Below are 22,413 nucleotides of genomic sequence, written 5' to 3'. Positions count from 1 at the left end.
CGCTGCGATTTAGGGGAAGTGACGTAATGTATCAGACCAACACGAAAGAGTTCACAACCATACGTTATTCAAATCGCTCACTTCGAGCAAATACATCTGTGAATACAACACATGTCCAAAAAGGTATGAATGCTACAAACAAAAGCGTTTCAAAATACGCGAGGGCCTGTCTCTACCTGCTCACTTTTATTTTGATAGACAATACTTTTTCCTGTAGTGTCAGTGTTCACGTATTCTACTGTTCTTCCTGTTTTCCGACCGAAGCGGAGGTTTGTTTCATGGTGCAAAGAAAATCACTAGCACAAATATATTGTAATACACAATAGTTACAGTGAGGTAGCTAAAATGTTGTCGTGTGATATACGACGTATAGGTGCAACACAATGCAAATTGTAATGTAAAAATGCCAATGTTTTGACTGTTGTAGCTCGCTTGCTAGGCTTCAGCTAGCATCGAAGCTAACCTCAGTCAAAGCGCCACGGTTGCCTAAAATTAATGAAGAAATAAATATTTTACTCTAAGAAATATGTGATGTGATTAAAGTGATCAGTATAGCTTCTTTATCGCTTGTTTCATTATGGAAAAATTAAATAAATAAATAAAATACACCGCCGTCGTTAGCCAGCATTAATATGACAGAAAATCTCACATTCGTTAATTAAGTGACAGTTGCTTTTGTTATCGTTCAGTATTGGTTTTTGTTCAGGGGAAATAGATTAATATCTTGACTTTCTAAAGTCAACTTTAGGCCAGTTAGGTAGATATTATCTATGCAAAATCTCTGTGCACTTTGTTGGATAATATCAGTACTGATAGCTCTTTGCAATATAGTTCTACACTGTAATATTATTTACTTAAAGTGATAATTCACTTCAAAATAAAAAGTCTGTCAGTCATTTACTCACCCTCATTTTATTCCAAAACCACTGTTCTATAGAGTGGTGCAAAATGATTAGAAATGACAACATCAGCCATCATTCACTATCAGTTGCATCTTGTTTTCTGCAAGATAAAATTGAATGATGACAAGGCTGTTATTCTGCTTAACACCTCGCTTTGTGTTCCACAAAAGAAAGTAAGTCATACAGGTTTGGAACAACATGAGGGTTGGAAGTGATGGCGGGCTTAATAAGACTCTGAAATTGTTGATCTTCCTTTAATTTGCCTGTTTTCGGAATGATATTCTAATAATAATAAAACTGTGAATTTTGTAGGGAAGCATGTCTGGCGCAGGGGGTGGGAAGCGCCCCTCAGGAGGGGATAGTCCCCCTGGCCCTCCTGAAAAAAAGCTGAAGAAAGAGGAGAAGACTACCACCACTCTCATCGAGCCCATCCGTATTGGAGGAGTTTCTTCTACGGTTTGTTTCATGTTGCTATCAAAACAAAATGTATTGTGTGTTTGGAATGTGGATTTTTAACATTGACAAAGCAATCACCCTCAAGTTAAATATCGTTATATACACTGTATTTAAAAAGTTTGGGGTCAGTTAGATGTTTTTGACTGTCTTAAGCTCATCAAGTGCATTTATTCAATCAAAAACAGTTATATTGTAAAACATTATTATTATAATTTAAAAGAACTGCTTTCCATTTAAATATATTTTAAAATGTAATTTATTCCAGTGATAGCAAAGCTGAAATTTCAGGATCATTACTGCAGTCTTCAGTGTCACATGATCCTTCAGAGATCATTCTAACACGCTGATTTGGTTCTGAAGGAGACATAGAAATCTTTTGTAACATTGTAAATGTCTTTATGGTCACTTTTGATCAGCGTCCTTGCTGAATAAAAGTATTAATTTCTTTTAAAACAAATCTTACAGTCACCAAACTTGGAGACGGCAGTGTATGTTTCAGTCATAACCTTGAAAACCTTAGCAGACAAGATTGACTTTTCCACATTGTTGTTGAAGCTTCTGTAATTTTGCTTCAAAACGTCTTTTGCAGGAGGAGATGGACATGAAGGTCATTCAATTCAAGAACAAGAAGCTCTGTGAACGGCTTGAACAGAGGCAGGCCTTGGAGGATGAGTTGAGGGAGAAGATTGAGAAGCTGGAGAAGAGGCAGGCAACTGATGACACCACCCTGCTTATTGTCAACCGCTGCTGGACTCAGGTTCGCCACTCTTCTTTACTTCTAATGCTGTTTTTTTTTAAAGTGTCCCTGTTATGCCGTTTTTAAGGTTCCTAATATTGTTTTGGAAGTCTGCTACAGTAGGTTTACATGCATGCAAGGTCAAAAAATGCTTTCATTTTCTCAAAATATGCATTTAATATCACCTCATTTTCCAGCAATTCTCAAACGATTCGTTTGAAGTTCAAAGATTCAGTCTCTCTAAACCCCTACTTTCAGTGATCCTTCTCTGCTCTGATTGATCAGATGACCCAGTCTCCTGTGATTGGTCTACCGTGTACACCACGTGTCAGAAACAATACACACATTAACATAGTTCTGTATTTTTAACCCTCAAAAGAAAATGTAAACATCTATTATTTATCATACTTCCACATTGTGATTCGGTGGAGCCAGCTGGTCCAAATAAACTGGCTACTGAGCCATCTTTTAAAAGCAAGCGCATTGTGAATCCCACGTTGAACTCCCTGAAATTGGAGAGGCAGTCGTCAGTAAAATGACGTGTTTGTGGTTGTTGATGTGTTAAACCGAAGAGGCATTTCGATTTACTAACGACTTGTTTAGGCTGTACAGAGTCAATTCTTTCTTTTAGAAGTTAAACTTTATTTATCATGCACTTTCAGCTTTACAACTCTGCAGGTCATTTGCGTTCACTTAAAGCTACATTACACACTGCATGAAGGGCAATATTGGAAATGGCATAATGGGGCACTTTAACAATATGTGACCTAGGGTTGTGCCGATAGACGATACTATCGTCTATCGACGATAGTCAGCCATATGGACGATAGCTAATAAAAATGACGATAATACGGCTTATTTTCTTTTTTTTTTTTTTTTTTTTTAATTATTATTAGGCAATTATTATTATCAAAGTACAATTCATTGGCCCTTGCATAGTTTCACACTGTCATCGTCGCGTAACCTTCACCCACCAGACACCAGAGGAATATATTAAAAAAAAAAATCATACATAAATTTATCAGTGTTAGGCTAATATACAAAATTATGTAATAATATATAATTTTTGTTATTGTATAGTTGTGTTATTTTTGTTGTTGTTTACACTTTATGCAACTAAAACAAAACGAAAATAATGCAGTTTTGCCATTTTTTTTTAACATGGTTAAAATAACAGCTGTACAATGTCTCTTGACATAATTTGTGAAAGAAGGAAATTTAGTTTTAAAGTCGCTTGTAATACGTTTTTTCAAAGAGGAGTGATTCTCTTTTAAAAATCGTCATATGCATTCCTTGCAAGCCGCAAATGTATGATGCGTATTCAGAATAAATGCACAATAATCAGTCGGCTATGAAAATGAAAAGAAGGTTTATTTCAAACTCTAACTTGTTTAACATATTTAACATAAATGAGTGTTTATCTTGTCGCTAATAGCCAAACACGTTTCAATAAACAAAAAGCAAAAAAAAAAAAAAAAAAAATGAAATAACCAAGAACTAATAATGCAATCTTAGTTACATTGCTTACAGATTTAAAACAATATGACTGTTTACGATGCAAGAGTAATGCTTCCGTCTACAGTTTTTTTGCCAAAAAAACAAGCTGGTTAACTTTTTCTGGTTTGAGTAGGCTGCGAAGTGGAGTGATTATGTTGCCGGCTGCGCTAAACACGCGCTCTGAAGGGGTGCTAGTTGCGGTAACACACAGGTATTTTTTTTGCCAGGTTTGCCATTAAAGGAAAAGCTCCGATGATTGATGGCTGACTTCGTGCCTTCTCTTGGCGCTAGTTTAGCAGCCTCAGCAGGGTGGTGGCCACGCAAATGTACATACATGTTTTGTGGTTTGTGATTCTTTTACCGGCACAACCTTCGAGCAAAGTCTGCAAACTGCCTGCGTGACACCAGCGGGCTCACCTTTTTCATCTGGTGTAAACCCGAGATATTGCCAAATAGGCGATGTGGCATTTTTCTTTCCCACCAACTCCATCCTCCTTGTCAGAATGATAGACGGTCCTCATTTCCCATGTGTCATTCCGCGTGATAATTAATAATTACGTTAATATTTAAATAAAAGTGTAAATTAAAAAAAAAGTAGACTAATAAGTAAATAAATGATCTTATAAATAAGCAAACAAATACATAAATAATCAAAAAATTGCCCCTCCCCCCGATACTATCGTGTATCGGCGATCTTACAGGCTGACGATAGGACGATATGACAATGGGCATTATCGCGCAACCCTAATGTGACCCTGCAACACAAAACCGGTCATAAGTCACATGGGTATATTTGTAGCAATAGCCAACGATACGTTATATGGGTTGAAATTATTTTTTTTTTAAAGCCAAAAATCATTAGGATATTAAGTAAGGTCATATTCCATGAAGATATTTTAATTTCCTACCGTAAATATGTCAGAACTTAATTTGTGATTAGTAATATGCAGTGCTAAGAACTTTGTTGGACAACTTTAAAGGCGATAAAGGTGATTTCTTTTTTTTTTTTTTTTTTTTTTTTGCACTCACAGATTCCATTTTTAAATAGTTGTATCTCAGCCAAATATTGTCCTATCCTAACAAAACATACATCAAAGCCTATATATTCAGCTTTCAGATGATGTATAAATCTCAATTTTAAAAAAACTGACCCTTATGACTGGTTTTGTGGTCCAGGGTCACACATAAAATAAGTGGTGAAACAGGCATATTTATACTTTGTTCTCACAGCTTGAGGAAAATATCCATGAACTGCTGCAACGTGTGGAGCCTAAGGACACCCTGGCGCCTGTCCAGACCCCTGCCACCCCTCCTGTACCAGACGTCCCTGTTCCTGCTGCAGCCCCATCATCTGTTCCTGAACCTTCTACTCCTTTGCCAGCTCCAATAGAAGGTGAGGATGGCCTCCCTCAGCCTCCACCTTCAACTGAGGCGGTGGAAGAAGAACAGCAACAACCAGTGCAAGAAAAGGAACAGACACAGGAGCAAGAGCAGCAACTGCAGCTTCCTGACTCTGAGGAGAAGCCTGCTGACGTACCAGTACAGGATGGAATTACCGGTAAACATGCAATACACTGTGCACATATATATCTACAAATATGTAAAATAAAGCATTTGTACAAAAGCCTTTTGCATGCTAAAACAAATAAGCAGCTGAAAAACCTCTTGTATTTAATCTACTACATTCTTCTGTTATCTGATTGATAGTTTATTCTTTTTAATTAAAATAAAAGGCCTTTTGTGCAATTCTAAAATTCCCTCTTTCAGGTCATGATAGACGTGTCTTTTTGCTGTGAAATTTGTACTCATTTTTATGAACTAAAATGTTATATTTTTAGTAATAACTCAGGATAACCACTTTTTTTGGTAATCTATTATAACTGCTCCAAATTGCAGGTTTTTGCTCAGTTTTGGCCCCTGAATAAAATTGAGGTGTCTTTTTTCCTTGGGTATGACCTCTTTATCCACATATTATCATGTTTAGTCATAAAAGCATAACTGATACTCAAAAAACAACATTTATGCAAGTAATTTTGCGTTCGAAAAAAAATGTTTTTTTTTTTTCTGATTGGTATTTCACATGTCAGTCTTTACAGGGTCAATAAAGGATCAAAATTTTACATGTAAAACATTAATGCATCTTGTGTCTATTAGCTGCAAGGCCACACAGATCCTGTCCATAGCAGCTTTTATCATGCACATTCATATTTTTTTTTTTGTTTTGTTTTTTTTTAAAGCTCCTCCACCTCCACCACCTCTCAGCGAGAGCGCAAAGGCTTTTCTGGCCACTCTGGATAACAGCAGTGAGGAGGAGCTCACACTGCAGCTACAGGACAGGATGCAGTTCAGCAAGGGTGCTGTGGCCTGCATGGTCTGCATATTTGACCGTCTGCATACCACCATTGATGAGCTGTGTACCCGAGTGCAGTCAGCTGGTAAAATAAGAATGAACTTGATGTCATTCTCAGCACAAACTGTCTATTACAGAAAAAAAGCATCTCTAACAGTTTTTGTTTGATCACCGTGTGAACAAAAGCTAAAATTGTGCACTTTCTTATCAGTTTGTGAGGATGACAGTCAGCGAGAGATAATTGCCACAAACCGCACACTTCTAGAGGAACATAATCGACTGCAAGATCTTGCTTACTCCCTGCAAGGGAAACACCACAAAATGTCATTGGAGGTATCTGTTTGCCTAGTTTGCTTTGACCTTATTAGGGCCCTATTGGAATTGCTCAGTTTCTTCTTTTTCTTCTTCTCCAAAATGAATCGCTAGCGCCACCTATGAAATTTCAACAAAGTGCCCCTCGAGATAAGTTTCACTTACATGTGTGAAATTCGGCAGATGCATGTAACACACCAGTAGCTGTAAAAGCTCCTGGTATGAAGTCTGAAACCCAACAGGAAGTCTGTTATTTTGAATTTTCTCTCAAAGTTTTCTGCACTTTTTTGCCATTTTCAGGCATTGTATTTTAACAAACTACTCCTAGAGATTTAAACTGATCAACGCCAAGTTTTCGTTGAAGGGCATGTCCGTGGCAGCCTGACAAAGTTTGATGTTTCACCATGTAAAAGAAAGTTGTTATTACTCATACATTTAATGTCCGATCTGCCACAAACTTCACATGTTTGATAAGAGTCCTGGCCTGAACACATCTTAAGGCCAATATACTATTATAATCATAGTGCCACCTGCTGCCAACGGGATATGTTATGTTTTACATTAACTGAAAGTCCTGGCTTGAAGACATCTACATGCCAGTGTTCAGTTATAGTCATAGCGCCACTAGCTGGCAGCAGGAAGTTTGGCGCATATAAATGACTTTGACACATTCCTCCTATATTTACCACTTTAAATGCATATTGCTTACCGTTCACTGTTTCCTAAACCCACCAGGTGCGAGGGCCCTTTCAACGCTTCTTGCAGCTTTAATTCCTATTATATTTGTAAATAATTACACTACCATTCAGAAGTTTGGGATCAGTGCGTGTTTTAAAGAAAATTAAAATGTTTATTCAGCAAGGACACTTTGAAGCGATTAAAAGTAAAAACTATTTGACATTCTGTTTCAAATAAGTGCTGTTTTTTTTAACTTCCTATTCATCAAAGACTCTGAGAAAAATATATCTTGGTTTCCATAAAGACATTACACTATTTCTCAAGTGCAATATCAGTATATTTGAATGATTTCTGAAAGATCACACAACACACAACGATCACAATTGCTCAAATATAAGAGACTTTTAAAATCTTAAAAAAAAACAACCCCAAACTTTTGAACAAGAGTGTATATAAAAAGCTTTTCTCTAAGCATCAGTATAAAACTGCCACAATTTTTAAATATGTGTGTCTTGTACCCCGAGCTGTCCTTAAGACCTGTCTTTGCCTTCACAGTATAATGAACTAATTGACAAAGTTACAAGTTCTGAAACTAAAGTGTCTGAAATGGAAACAGCTGTGGAGGATCTGCAGTGGGACATTGAAAAGCTTCGTAAGAGAGAGCAGAAGCTGAATAAACACCTTGCAGAAGCTCTGGAGCAGGTCAGCTTTTCCATCATTTCAGAAAAAAGGCATATTTACAGTTTTCATGCAATGTTTTTCTTTTGCAGTTCATTATCGTCAGAGTTATCATACATTGTGTTGTTTACATATCTATCAGTACTTCCTTTGAGAAAGGAAATTGTGCTGCAGGATATTATACTACAAATCTTGTTGCATCATTTACAGTAGAAACAGTGTACCAGAGAAGCATAAATGCAAAATATACAGTAATTTGATAAGATGTTATAATGCAGTGATGTAAATATGTTTGTGGTTTGCATATAGGGAGTATTACTGACAATTCAGTTCTGTATTTTTTGGTGATTTCTTGATTATGCATTTGGTATTGTTTTCCCCAAATCAGCTTAATACCGGTTACCATGCCACGGGCAGTTCAGGTGGATTACCAGGTGGTCAAATCACACTCAGTATACAGAAGGTAAAGTGTGTGTGTTGTTGTTTTTTTTTCTTTTAAAGTTGTAGTAATTTTTTTGTGGTCTTGTCATTTTTGGTAGTTATTATATTTATTATTAAGTATTTAGCATTCATTAATTTTAAGTTTTAGTAATTGTAGTGCTTTTTTTAAATATAATTTTTGGTGGGCTTTTTTATTAGGTAGGGCAGTGGAGAGCAGACAGGAAAGTATTGGGTGAAGAGAGTGGGGTAGGATTGGCAAAAGACCTCGAGACAGGAATCGAACTTGGGTCGCTGCGAGCACAGTTTTGCTACATGTCAGCGCAATAACCACAAAGCTATCAGCGCCTACAACATAATTGTAGTGCTTAAACTTATTTCAGTTAGTTGCCAAGGCACCATTTCTTATTTTCATTTAATATTTTACCTGCTTCAAAAATTGTTACCTAAAACACCTTTTTTAAAGTAATTTTTATATGTAGTTTTACAAGAGTATCATTTAAGTATTTGTTTATTGAAATGATGTAGACCTAATTCCAGTCTGTCATTGTACAACCCCAATTCCAGAAAAGTTGGGACGCTTGAAATGCCATAAAATCAAGAATATGTTATTCTTTAACCTTTATTTAACTGACTAAAGTACAAAAAATAATTTCCAGTGTTTTCAGTGACCAACTTTTAATTTTTATTTTGTAAATATAACTAAATTTTTATTTTCATGGCTGACACTCCAAAAAAGTTGGGGCAGAGGCATGTTTAACACTACCACATCAACTTTCCTTTTAATTACAATGTTTAATTATTTGGAAATTGAGGATACTAATACTTCAGGTTTTGCAAGCAAAATTGTTATCAAAAAATCTTCAAATGCTCAGCAGTCTGTGATCATCATTTTCTGATTCTCAGACTTCAATAAGAGACAGATCTGGACTGCAAGCAGGCCAGTCTAGCACATTCAGTCTGTCTACGAAACCACGCTGTTGTAGCACGTGCAGAATGAGACCTGGCATTGTCTTGATCTAATAACCATGGACTTTCCATAAAGGACGTCATCTTGATGGCAGTATATCTGTCTGTACAATCCCAATACATGCCTCCATTTCAATGGTACCTTTGCACATATTCCAGTCATCATTGCCGTTTGCTTTGCTTCACCTCCATACCATGACAGTCGTTTGCATTTGCATCTGTCGCTGGTGAAAGTCTGTATGGTCCCTTTGCTCTTTGATAATGAGAACAAGCTGAAACGTGGACTCGTCTGACCACAGCACACATTTCCATCTAAAATGAGCTCTGGCCCAGGGATGTCCTCATGGCATCACTGCATAGAATTGATGCATAGCTTTCTGCTAGAGTAACAGAAATTCAAGTTTCATTTATAGATGCAGCTGCAGAATTTGTTAAATGACAGCAGTTTTCCAAAGTATTCCTGAGACCATGTGGCTATATTTAACACCGCAGCATGACTGTTTCTTATGTAATGCCATCTGAGGGCTCAGAGGTCATGCACATTCACCAGAGTTGTCTGGATTTCTCTGGATTCTCTGAATCTTTTCACAATATTGTGTGTGGTTGTTGGTGAAAGACCTAAATTCTTTGTGATTTACTATTAAGAAATGTGATTTTTGATTAGTTTGACACTTTTGTCATGAAATTTGGGGTTGTACGTTAGTTTGTCTAATAATTATTTCTCTACTCTCAGTTTGAGTCTCTGAATGCTGAACTGGAGCAGAACCAGGAACTTGCCAACAGCCGCATGGCAGAGCTTGAGAAGCTGCAGCAAGAGCTACAGGAAGCTGTTCGAGAGAGCGAGAAACTAAAGGTGGTAGAGTTCACTGAGAATACAACATCAGCTCAAACTTTCCAGCAGTGACCCCATTGCATTATTTGATGAGAACAGTTTTCTTTCATGTCTCAATGTATTTCCTGTTGAAGCAGGAAGCTGGGTGGGAGCATATCAAAGGGGTTTTATTTTTCATGACGCATTACTGACCTCCGTCTCTCTTTGTAGATGGATCTGAGGAATATACCGGAGGAAGTGTTGAAGGAGACACCAGAGTACAAATGCCTCCAATCACAGTTCTCTCTGTTGTACAATGAGTCGCTAAGTGTGAAGACCCAGCTGGACGAAGCCAGAGCTCTACTGCTTACAGCCAAAAATGCTCACCTGCGACAAATAGAGCACATGGAGGTGAGAGAGATGACAGGACAGAAATGATTCCTGTTATATCTGAGTATGCTTTTTCTGATTGAATGTCATTCTCTCTGTTTGTAGAGTGATGAGTTGTCTCTTCAGAAGAAGTTGCGCACTGAGGTCATTCAGTTAGAAGACACGCTGGCACAGGTGCGGAAGGAGTATGAAATGCTACGGATTGAGTTCGAACAGAATCTTGCAGCCAATGAGCAAGCAGGTAACATCACTCATACAATTTATTTTATTAAATCCGTTTTGGTTGTCATGACCTGAGGGTTAGGTGGGATTCCTTAGTGGTGAATTTTCCAAAGCCCATTTGTTTTATAGTAACCATGGCTGCAGTGAGGAAATCTGTGGGGGTGGTGTATCCTGTCTTCACTTCTCTCATTGTTCATTATTTTGGCTGGGGTTTATTTTTTACTAAGCGTTTTAAACCGTGATGTCTGTCAGTGTATCATTTGAATGACTATCAGCATCACCATCTCTTCTTACTCACTCCAGGCCCAATAAACAGAGAAATGAGACACTTAATCAGCAGTCTTCAAAATCATAATCATCAACTGAAAGGTGATGTGCAGCGTTATAAGAGGAAACTACGTGAGACACAGATGGAAATAAACAAGGTATTGCTCATGCTAGTCTTCGCTGAATGTTTTTGGATTTTTCCGTGATAACATTTTCAGATGGCAACGTTCAGTTGCAAGTGAACATTCAATTACCACTGAAACACACATTTGAGCATAGATATATACTTAAATGTTCTTATTCCAAAACATTTTACTAGTGAATCTGTCATTAACTACACATCTGTTATTACATATGAGGGCTGTTGTTGTCTTCAAAAGCATAGAATTTACTAAACTTTTTCTCTTTGAAATGTCACTCCTTTTGTTTTTTCAGTTGAAGTGCCAGAGTGGAGATGCAGGTGCACTGATGTTAGACGAAAGCGTGGGTGATGGAGGCCTAGAGGTTAAGAAAGAGGAAGATGATGACCAGGAGGAGGAGGAAGAGAGGAGACGAGAGCTGGAAAGGCAACGGGCACGGGAGAGAGAGAGGGAGGCGGAACGAGAGAGGGAGCGAGAAAGAGAGCGGGAGAGACAGCGCAGTGAGGAGCTGAAGAGGAAGGACTCTGACACACTGAAGATGCTTAGAGGAGAGCTCAAGTATGTTTCATCTTTCAGCCTACATGATGACTCTCAAGCACTACTTGGCTTCCTATAATAATGTCTGCTCTTTTCTCAATCATGCTGAATCTAAATAGACAAGCATAATTAATATGCCTTGGCCCCAGAAATATTCAGACAATGGTTACGTTTACATGCACAATTTTTGGTTTAGTCAGACTGTGAATTCATTCCGATTGATAAATCTGAATGTAGTGTATACATGAACGCTAAATCAAGTAATTGGGTTGATGCGTGTTTATGTGTCACCAGCTTCAAATCAGAATAGGTTTTTTTTTCTTATGTTTTTTTTTTAACATGTGCACACGGCACAGATATAGAGTTTCTTACTGGTTGCACATAATAACCACTCTCCTACATTGTTTCTTTATTTGCTTTTCACAGCAGGAATAATATTTATCCTTTTCTGGATACATATACATATAAACCGCTGTGCTGCTTGTGTTTGTCACAGAGTAAAATTGCCCCTCCCCGCGCCCAAAACAGGTTGCCTGTAGATGAGAATCTGAAACAAGGACTGGTGGAAGGTTGTCCTGCTCCACTTCAGTTTTATAATGACACATTTATACAACACTTTATTCAAAACGAAGAACCGCTCGTTCCACGCGTCATATGTTATTACGCTGTTTTTGCGTCATTGCACGTGCGTAGTCCTTTCAGTTTTGGTTTTCAATCCGATCGAGCGTTTACATACACTCTCAATCATATTAGAAAGGCAATAAACCACCCCAGGGCTCAACGCTAAGGATTTTTTCTACTGGCCCGCTTGGGCCAGTGGTTCAAATTTTTACTGGCCCTACCACAAAAACATTAAATAGTTGCTGTTATCATTGTTTTTGACTTATGTTATCTTTTATTTTAATAAATAAGCTTATATGACACCAAAAGCTATTTTAAATACATAGGCAAATGAAAAGAAAACGCCATGTAAACTTTTCTTAAAACAGTCAGTTCCCCTCACAGATACATTCAATATTTCCAATATTTCACGCATTGTGCACCGTGATCTTGGTCTGTCTGCTGCAGTATTTTTTTCTCTTTGCGTTTGTCGTTAGCGTCTCTGGCCTCTGTTAATGGATGTCTAAATGCATGCAGTTCGCATGCAAGCCTGGAATAAAGAGATCGGTTGAAATATGTCCAGTCGATCAGTGCATCTGTCTCCACTGTATAAATTAAGTATGTATTGATCATTGTTAAAGCTACAAAGCTAATACTTTTGTAGGCTATTCGTCCGTCAGATACGCGTCTCTATGTGCTTGCTTAAAATTCTAAATTATCAAGGTTAAAAAACAGGTGAAAATGATAAACTTTCGTGACGACGCGGCAGTGGCCCGATTGGGCCAGTGACGTATTCCTCAACTGTCCCGAGCGTCTTTTATGCTGGCCCCGGGCCATCGGGCACTCCTTATTGTCGAGCCCTGCACCCCCTTCAATCCGAGCTCAATCGGATCGATTAAGGTGCTTAAATGAAGGCTTTTCAGTCCAGTTGAGCCATCAATATGATTACAAACTGATTATTTGGTTGCATGTAAATGTAGCCACTGTTAAATTTCAAAAACTGCTTAAAAATTTACTGCACTACATTAACTATTAAAGCAAGTGACACTAAATATAAATTAATCAATGAATATATATGCACTACCAAGATTTTTTATGTTTTTTTAAAGGAATTTGATCCAAAGTACATCAAAAACAGTACAATTTTGAAATAATTGTACTATTTAAAATAACTGTTTTCTGTTTGAATGTTTTAAAGTGTAATTTATTCCTTTGATTTTAAAGCAGATTTTTTTTAGTCACATGATCTTTCAGAAATCATTCTAATGTTCTGATTTTCTGCTCAAAAACATTTATGATGTTGAAAACAGCGGAGTAGATTTTCAGGTTTCTTTGATGAATGGAAAGTTCAGAAGAAGAACATTTATCTGAAATAGAAATCTTTTGTAACATTACAAATGTCTTTGTTTGAGCCATCAATATGATTACAAACTGATTATTTGGTTGCATGTAAATGTAGCCACTGTTAAATTTCAAAAACTGCTTAAAAATTTACTGCACTACATTAACTATCAAAGCAAGTGACACTAAATATAAATTAATAAATGAATATATATGCACTACCAAGATTTTTTATGTTTTTTTTTAAAGAAATTTGATCCAAAGTACATCAAAAACAGTACAATTTTGGAATAATTTTACTATTTAAAATAACTGTTTTCTGTTTGAATGTGTTTTAAAGTGTAATTTATTTCTGTGATTTTAAAGCAGATTTTTTTTAGTCACATGATCTTTCAGAAATCATTCTAATGTTCTGATTTTCTGCTCAAAAACATTTATGATGTTGAAAACAGCGGAGTAGATTTTCAGGTTTCTTTGATGAATGGAAAGTTCAGAAGAAGAACATTTATCTGAAATAGAAATCTTTTGTAACATTACAAATGTCTTTGTTTGAGCCATCAATATGATTACAAACTGATTATTTGGTTGCATGTAAATGTAGCCACTGTTAAATTTCAAAAACTGCTTAAATTTACTGCACTACATTAACTATCAAAGCAAGTGACACTAAATATAAATTAATAAATGAATATATATGCACTACCAAGATTTTTTATGTTTTTTTTTAAAGAAATTTGATCCAAAGTACATCAAAAACAGTACAATTTTGGAATAATTTTACTATTTAAAATAACTGTTTTCTGTTTGAATGTGTTTTAAAGTGTAATTTATTCCTGTGATTTTAAAGCAGTTTTTTTTTAGTCACATGATCTTTCAGAAATCATTCTAATGTTCTGATTTTCTGCTCAAAAACATTTATGATGTTAAAAACAGCTGAGTAGATTTTTCTTTTTTCAGGTTTCTTTGATGAATGGAAAGTTCAGAAGAAGAACGTTTATCTGAAATAGAAATCTTTTGTAACATCATAAATGTCTTTGTCATCACTTTTGATCAATTGAAAGCGTCCTTGTTAAATAAAAGTATGAATTTCTTTTCCAAAAAAATAAAAACATGAATAACTCCAAGCTTTTAAATGGTGTAGTGTATAATGTTACAAAAGCATTTCAGATAAATTTCTGATTTTTCTATTCATCAAAGTGAACCGTTTTAAATATTGATAATAATACTAAAAAAAAAGAACAGCAAATCAGCACATTAGAATGATTTATGAAGGATCGAGTGACATTGAAGACTGGAGTAATGATGCTAAAAATGTAGCTTTGATCACAGGAATAAATTACGTTTAATATTTCTTAAAATAGAAAACCGTTATTTTAAATAGTAAACAATATTTCAAAATTGTACTGTTATCTCTGGACTTTGGATCAAATAAATGCAGACTTGCAGGACAGAAATGTCTTTTAAAAACATGAAAAATCTTACTGTTCAAAAACTTTTGACTGGTAGTGTATATATATGTATATGTGTATATATATATATATATATATATATATATATATATATACACACACACTGTAGATAGATAGATAGATAGATAGTGTTTAAATGTGAAGACAAAAAGCACTTTCTGTCTTGTATGTTGATGTGCTGTATTTTGGGCAACTTAAATATCACCTCATATTGCACAGCATTTAATGAACTTTGCATCTGAGTCACCTCTCCCACACATCTTTTGCATCAGAAAAGCTCAGGAGTCTCAGAAGGAAATGAAACTACTGCTAGACATGTACAAATCAGCCCCAAAGGAGCAGCGTGATAAAGTGCAACTTATGGCTGCAGAAAAGAAATCTAAAGCAGAAGTATGTGAACTTTCATTTTTGCTGTTTTTCTGACTGTGTGGCAAAACCATTAACATGCAGTTCACTTGGGGTGGTCCTCCTTTTAATGCTAATGTCAACATTATCTGGCAGGTGGAAGAGTTGAGGCAGCGAGTACGGGAACTAGAGGAGAGGGAAAGAAAAGAAAGCAAAAAGCTGGCAGATGAAGACGCTCTCCGCAAGATCCGTGTGGCCGAGGAGACCATCGAACACTTGCAGAAAAAACTGGCTGCTACTAAACAGGTGTGTCTTGTTAAATTATAGTCAACATTTTTTGTCAGAATCTAGATTAATTGTCTCTGTAGTAGATTAACTGGTAGTTAAAAGGTGATGAACTGATGGACCTTTCAGGAGGAAGAGGCTCTGCTGAGTGAGATGGATGTGACGGGACAGGCGTTTGAAGACATGCAGGAGCAAAACAGCAGACTCATGCAGCAGCTCCGAGAGAAAGACGATGCCAACTTCAAACTAATGAGTGAGAGAATCAAATCCAACCAGATTTATAAGCTTCTGCGGGAGGAGAAAGAGGAGTTGGCAGACCAAGTGCTTACTTTCAAAACCCAGGTGTGCAAAAAAAACATTTCTCATATAATAACCATGCGTCCACATGTGAATTTATGAATGTGCAAAACAAACATATTTTCATAATCCACTATTCTGTGGGTTCTATGACAAGCTAGTTGACAATAGCTCCATCTAACAGCTTAGGCTGACTTGTTGCCTCACTGCCCAATCAGTCAATGACTTTGCAAGGAGCGTTTATGCAGAAAGGTACCTCCCAAAACTGATTTTGGACAAGCTTCTAAGGCAGTATAACAGTCTAATGATCTATAAAAAAAGGAGTGCTTTGGTCTCCTAACTACAGCGGAGATCAAAATTAGAGAACAAGCTATAAATACTTCATCACTCAAAATTTGAATTGTGAAGGGGGCACTGTCTTGAATGAAAATTGCAGGCTGACTGGGAGATGCTTGAGGGAAGGAACTGCATGTTGCTGATAAACATTTGCATTCACCCCACCATGTGTCTGTATAAGAGGCTCAACTCTTGCTGCACAAAGCTTCCCCCAAACCATGACACTTCCTCCTCCACTTTTCACCGACTTCTTTATGCACTTGGGCTTCAGTCTGTCCTCAGTTTGACGCCTTACAAAATGTTTCCCATCAGACTCAAATAAATTAAATTTACTCTCATCAGTAAAGTGAACTTTGAACCAGTTCTCCTCTCCACACAACATGTTCCTCAGCAAAGGTGAGCTTAGCCTTGTTATTTTTCCTTGCTGATGAGAGGCTTGGTTACTGGAGAGTGCGCTTTCAGCGTGACTTCTCTTAGGGTGTGTTCAGACTTGCAGTTCGGTTTGTTTGGTTCATTTGATCTGGACCAAAAAGGAAAATGATACATTTGGTCCTGGTCCGCTTAGCTTTCGCACTGGCATTTTTGACAGCGGTCCTAAAGATACAGAACCTAAAGGTATAGTGATATGCTCACAACCTGATTGGTCAGGTTGAATAACGTATATTATAAGTCGAATACACCTAATGCCATCTGCTGGACTAAGCGCGCTCATTGTTGTGTTTATATGATTTTATTTTCATCACCTGCGAACGCACAAAGAGCTTATAAAAGGCACTTTACTTCCTCATTGCTCTATTTGCCCTCTGCTTATTTTGTTTTGGATATACCGCTTGTTCCCTTCGTGAAATCATGTCGCGTAGCATCACATCTTGTCATTACTTCATGATTTTGGTTAGTATTTGGTCCGTATTGGTTTAAACAGTATTTCATTTGAACCGCACCAGAATTACTCACCCCTTTGTCATCCAAGATGTTCATGTCTTTCTTTCCTCAGTTGTAAAGAAATTGTTACTTGAAGAAAACATTTCAGGAGTTATCTCCATATAGTGGACTTCAATGGTGTGCCCAAGTTTAAACTTCCAAAATGCAGTTTAAAAACTGCTTCAAATGGCTCTAAATGATCCCAGCTGAGGAAGAAGGGTCTTATCTAGCAAAACAAATTGACAATTTACATACTTTTTAACCTTAAATGCTCGTCTTGACTCTTCTTTGCAATGCACATGGGTAGTCTGTGTAATTCGGGTCAATACAGTTAGGGTATGTTGAAAAAATTCCATCTTGTTTTCTTCTTCAACTTCAAAATCGTCCTACATTGCTGTTTTACGTTTTTTTGTGAAGGCTGTTTGATCATCTTCACATGTTCACTTTGTAAACACTGGGTCGGTACTTCTGCAGCAATGTAGGACGATTTTGAAGTTGGGGAAGAAAACGAGATGGGAGTTTTTTGACATACCCTAACTGTATTGATCTGGAAAAAACAGTTCTCGCAGAACTAGACAAGACGAGCGTTTGAGATTAAAAAGTATATAAGTTGTCAGTTTGTTTTGAAAATGATAGATCGTTTCGCTAGATAAGACCCTTCTTCCTCAGCTGGGATTGTTTAGAACCATTTGAAGCTGAATTTAAACTACATTTTGGAAGTTTTTGGAAGGGGCACCATTAAAGTCCATTATATGGAGATAATTCCTAAAATGTTTCTCGAGAATCATAATTTCTTATTGACTGAAGAAAGAAAGACATGAATGCCTTGGCTAGGCAGATCCTTATCCTGTTCAGCACTGAAATGGCAATTCCAGCTGCAGTGTTGAACCAATTCCCCATTGAGAGTCTCTGCATTATCCTGTCTTCTCGTGCATTTATCTTACGTGGACACCCAACCGTTTTGTGTTTTGCAAAGCTGCAATATTCAAGAAATCACAGATTTGGAACGACCAACTTCTCTTGCAATGGCTGAAAGTGTCATCCCTTTAGTCTTCATCTGGACAACCTCCTGTCGCAGGGTTTCAGTCACCTTAGAACGGTTTGCCATCTTACAATCTCAGTGAAAATTGGAGGAACGCTGCCAGTTAAATAGGGTTTGTTATATAATTAAGGAAATTAGCAGCAGGTACCAGATTAGCACTAATAATTTGGAGGTATCGGTAAGTGTTGTCTAATTTTGATCAGAGTTCTTTTACAAATATCTCATTTAAGTTTTTTTTATATTGTGCTTAAGAATACAGTTAATTTATGAAATATGCTTAAAAACCTGCCCTTCTACTCCTTTTAGGATAACTTCAAATAGGAAATTTAGTTAATTGTCTATAATACTAATTTCTTGCTGGATATGAAATCAAACGTTAAAAACCTCAGCTGTCATGGAACTGAATACATACAATAGTGGTATATCATAGCTATCAAAGTATAGATCTGTATCTTCAAAAATCATTCAGATGATCCTTTCTCAAATATTTGTAACATAATAATACACAAAACTAACCTTCAAAAATATCCTTAAAAATGAAAACTAACCAAAATCAGTCTTCCTATTGATCATATTTAATGTACCGCCACTGAAAATAAAGTTAAAATCTAGATAAAATAATTAACTAGTTAGTTGATAGACGACTAGTCGGCCCATCCCTGCTAGAATGAAAGGTAAAATTGATGGACCTCCCAATTTTGAAGCATAAAATCTGGACATAATGTTCTACAACTTGTTTTTTAAAAAATACTAATGTAGTTGTATCATCTGTTCTTTAACTGTACCTCCCAGGTGGACGCTCAGCTGCTGGTAGTGCAGAAACTAGAAGAGAAGGAGGGTGTTCTGCAGAGCACACTGGCCGCTCTGGAGAAGGAGCTGGCACTGCGCACTCAAGCCCTGGAGCTCAACAAGCGCAAGGTAAAACCGGAAAGATCACAGACGCCCACCTCTGTTCTCATGTCCATGACAACCATGACTCAGCTTAGCCAACCATTAGCGTACATTTCCAGATGTGTGTTTAATGCTCGTCCTTTTGCACGATGGCTCAGGCAGTGGAGGCGGCCCAGTTGGCCGAGGACCTTAAAGTGCAGCTGGAACACACTCAGACCAAGTTGAGGGAAATCCAAGCCTCAGTACTAGACAACCGCACTGCCCGTGAGAGGGAGAGCGTCAACCTCAAGAAAGCACAGGTACATGGGCACGTTTGTTGTAGGTTTGTTTAGGATACAAATGAGTGGGAACGATGTGTGTGGAACTCTTCTACTGTGTCTTTTCAGGAGGAGTTGTCCAGACTGCGACGTAAGCTGGAGAAACAGAAGAAAGTTGAGGTGTACACAGATGCTGATGAGATTCTGCAAGAAGAAATTAATCAGTATAAGGTGAAGACTGGATTTTTAGAACATATCTTTTATGGAGACAACCAGTCGAAATTTCATACACAGCACCTACTTATTTTTATATTAGGGTCACTAAGGTTTTTTTTTTTTTAAAGACAAGTACTTTTGTTGAGAAAATGTGTTCAATGGATAAACAGTCACAGTAAAGACAGAATAATGTTACAGATGATTTCCATTTCAAGTAAATACTGTTTTTTTTTAACTTTATATTTATCAAAGAGTCTGGAATAAAAGCTATCACAGTTTTACCAAGAATACTGAGCAGCAAATATTGGTTTCTTGAGCACTAAATTAGCATATTAGAATGATTTTTGAAGGATCATATGACATTGAAAACTGGAGTAATGAGTGCTGAAAATTCACAGGAATATTCACATCAATTTTATTTTAAAATACAAAATATTGTAATAATATTTCACAATATTACTGGTTTTTAATTTAAAAAATTTACATTAAATATTTATATAATATAAAAAAAAAAAAATATATATATATATATATATTTTTTTTTTAAATAGAAAACAGTTACTTAAATTGTAATAATATTTAACAATATTACTGTTTTTACTGTCATTTGATCAGATAAATGCACCCTTAAGAAAACAATTAGAAAGATTTGAAAATTCAAAGGAATAAATTACATTTTAAAATGTATTCAATTACAAAACTGTTATTTAAATTATAATATTTACCAATATTACTGTTTTTACTTGTACACTTGATCAGATAAATGCAGCCTTACGCACATTTAAAAAGATTTGAAAATTCACAGGAATAAATGACATTTTAAAATGTATTCAAATACAAAACAGTTATTTAAATTATAATATTTAACAATATTACGGTTTTTACTGTATATTTGATCAGATAAATGCAGCCTTAAAAACATTTAGAAAGATTTGACAATTCACAGAAATAAATTACATTTTTAAATATATCCAAGTACAAAACAGTTATTTAAATTGTAATAACATTTCACTGTACATTTGATTTAATAAATGCAGCCGTAAAACATTTAGAAAAATGTAGAATATTTATTAAGTAAATATATTTTTTAAAACAAATAATGAAGTCATCAAAGTTATGAAAATACAAATAGAAGTATGGGAAACATGCTGTGACCAAAATAGGTTAAACTGTCATATAATTTTAGCTTCTTCAAAGTAGCCACAATTTGTGTAGATTACACACTGTGGCTATTCTTCCAGCCAACATCTTGAGGACTCCAACCGGGATCGTTTTTTTCCCCATGTGTGCTGGCCGCTAGTTGGCTGCTTTTCATGTACTATTTGATCCAACTTGTCTTTTAAAAAAAAATCTTTGTTGTTGAACACAATTATTGTGTCTATGAATTTCAAGCATTTAATGACTGGTAGATTTACGTCACACTGATTTTTTTTGTGGCTGACCTGACTCTTTCTCTCATTTCTAGGCTAAATTACGCTGTCCTTGTTGTAATACACGAGATAAGGAGACTGTCCTCACCAAGTGTTTCCACGTCTTCTGCTACGAATGCTTGAAGACCCGTTACGACACCCGCCAGAGGAAGTGTCCCAAATGCAACGCTGCATTCGGGGCAAACGACTTCCACCGCATCTACATCACCTAATTTAGCATGGGTGTTTTGATGAACTGAATACAGTAGATGAGAAAGGGATGAAAGTGGTCTCGACGCACACGATTACCATGATATGGTATTTTAAAATGCTCCAAGGGCCATTTTCACTCCCGTCTGTGATAGGTGGTGCTAGTGACCAAACAGACAGTGACAGAATGGAAACAGTTGTGATGGTCTACAGCACATAAGCAGTGCTGCTTCATTGCAGAGGAATCCAATGAGTTTTGTCTCTCTTACTTTTTCTGTTCTTTAAAGTGCTGCAATGATTTTTTGTTTTTTTACCTGTGTTTTGAGTGACCATGAGAAAAAAAAAAAGAGGAAAGACTGTATCAGCTCAAATTTCAAATATCACAACTATATGAGTGACAAAATATGAGTGACGTCAAAAGTTCACAGAAAAAGTTTTGCTTCGACAATTATGCCCTTATCCGTTTGAGTCATAAAGTAACTCTATCCAGTAATGTAGTTAGTCAGTCATTCAGTTTCTATGGTGACACACTGTGTTTTTGAAAGTTAGTAATGAACAGATGTGATGGGTATTGGGTGGAAAAAGGAGTGCTGCAGAAGTAGAAGCAGAATTAGATGGTGGTGCAGTGAGCTTAAAAAGACAGAAATCAACTTTGGAGACCAGGAAATATACATAAACAAAATTTCTCCATAGGTACCAGATATATCACCAACATATGTCAATATTGCACAATTTCCTTAAAAAAAAAAAATAAAAACTGGATACAATTGTTTGTGAACTCAGCTCTCTGCTTTAATGCCAGACAAAACATTTAGAGACTTACCATTGTTTTAAGCAAGAGTTTAAAGCGGTTGCATAGATGAATCTGGGTTTTCATTTTAATGGTGATGTTGTTGTTCTTAGTGCAAAAGGATGACTCAAAACTGACTCTCCAGATGTAATATCCCAGTCCATATGCTCCCTGCCAATACAATGTTATTTGCACAATGCATGTGTCTTTAGTAATTTCAGATGGTTTAGATAGATATGCATAGTTGCATGCTATTAGAAAAGGACCGCTGGGGAGAATATAAAACCTACCACGCAGTTTTTGTAACTTGCAAATTTTTGCCCGGAATCTATAAGAAAATGTTTTCCATTGTATTGCGCAATTGACCTTACGTTATTCCCCGCGCCCATAGTTTTTTTTTTTTTTTTTTTTTTTGTGCTGTTCTTGATCGTATTAATATCTGTCGTACTGCTTTTCCTCTCAGTCTGTGTTGTGCGTCTGCCAAACACTGAACTGTTGTTTGCTCCCTTGGACCAGAGACAGTGAATTACGTAGTTGGGTGGGGTGACTTTAATGTGCCTATTTTGTTCAAACATACTTTGCGAGCAGAGACTGGGGTCTCTAGGTCGTGCTCTTACAAAA

At 36.5% G+C, this 22,413-nt stretch overlaps 1 protein-coding gene across 2 annotated transcripts; it reads left to right on the top strand.

The window, feature by feature from the left end:
• Nucleotides 1-7: 7 nt before the first annotated feature.
• On the top strand, nt 8-22,199 carry rnf40 (ring finger protein 40). Of its 2 annotated transcripts, none has more exons than XM_051123809.1 (20): nt 8-123; nt 1,215-1,358; nt 1,948-2,115; nt 4,822-5,149; nt 5,829-6,026; nt 6,153-6,274; nt 7,487-7,633; nt 7,998-8,072; nt 9,750-9,869; nt 10,059-10,238; nt 10,323-10,458; nt 10,743-10,864; nt 11,142-11,404; nt 15,066-15,183; nt 15,295-15,444; nt 15,553-15,765; nt 18,812-18,937; nt 19,069-19,209; nt 19,297-19,398; nt 20,849-22,199. In XM_051123809.1, exons 1-20 carry the CDS (start codon nt 112-114, stop codon nt 21,023-21,025), a joined length of 3,042 nt encoding a protein of 1,013 aa, XP_050979766.1. In that variant the 5' UTR covers nt 8-111; the 3' UTR covers nt 21,026-22,199. The 2 variants fall into 2 exon arrangements, with proteins under 2 accessions (XP_050979766.1, XP_050979767.1); XM_051123810.1 differs by lacking the exon at nt 8-123 and adding an exon at nt 232-269.
• The last annotated feature ends 214 nt before the right edge of the window (nt 22,200-22,413 follow it).

This window comes from Labeo rohita, chromosome 12 (genome assembly GCF_022985175.1).
Source record: "Labeo rohita strain BAU-BD-2019 chromosome 12, IGBB_LRoh.1.0, whole genome shotgun sequence".
Taxonomy (NCBI): Eukaryota; Metazoa; Chordata; class Actinopteri; order Cypriniformes; family Cyprinidae; genus Labeo; species Labeo rohita.
This window is presented reverse-complemented; position numbering and strand designations above follow the sequence as displayed.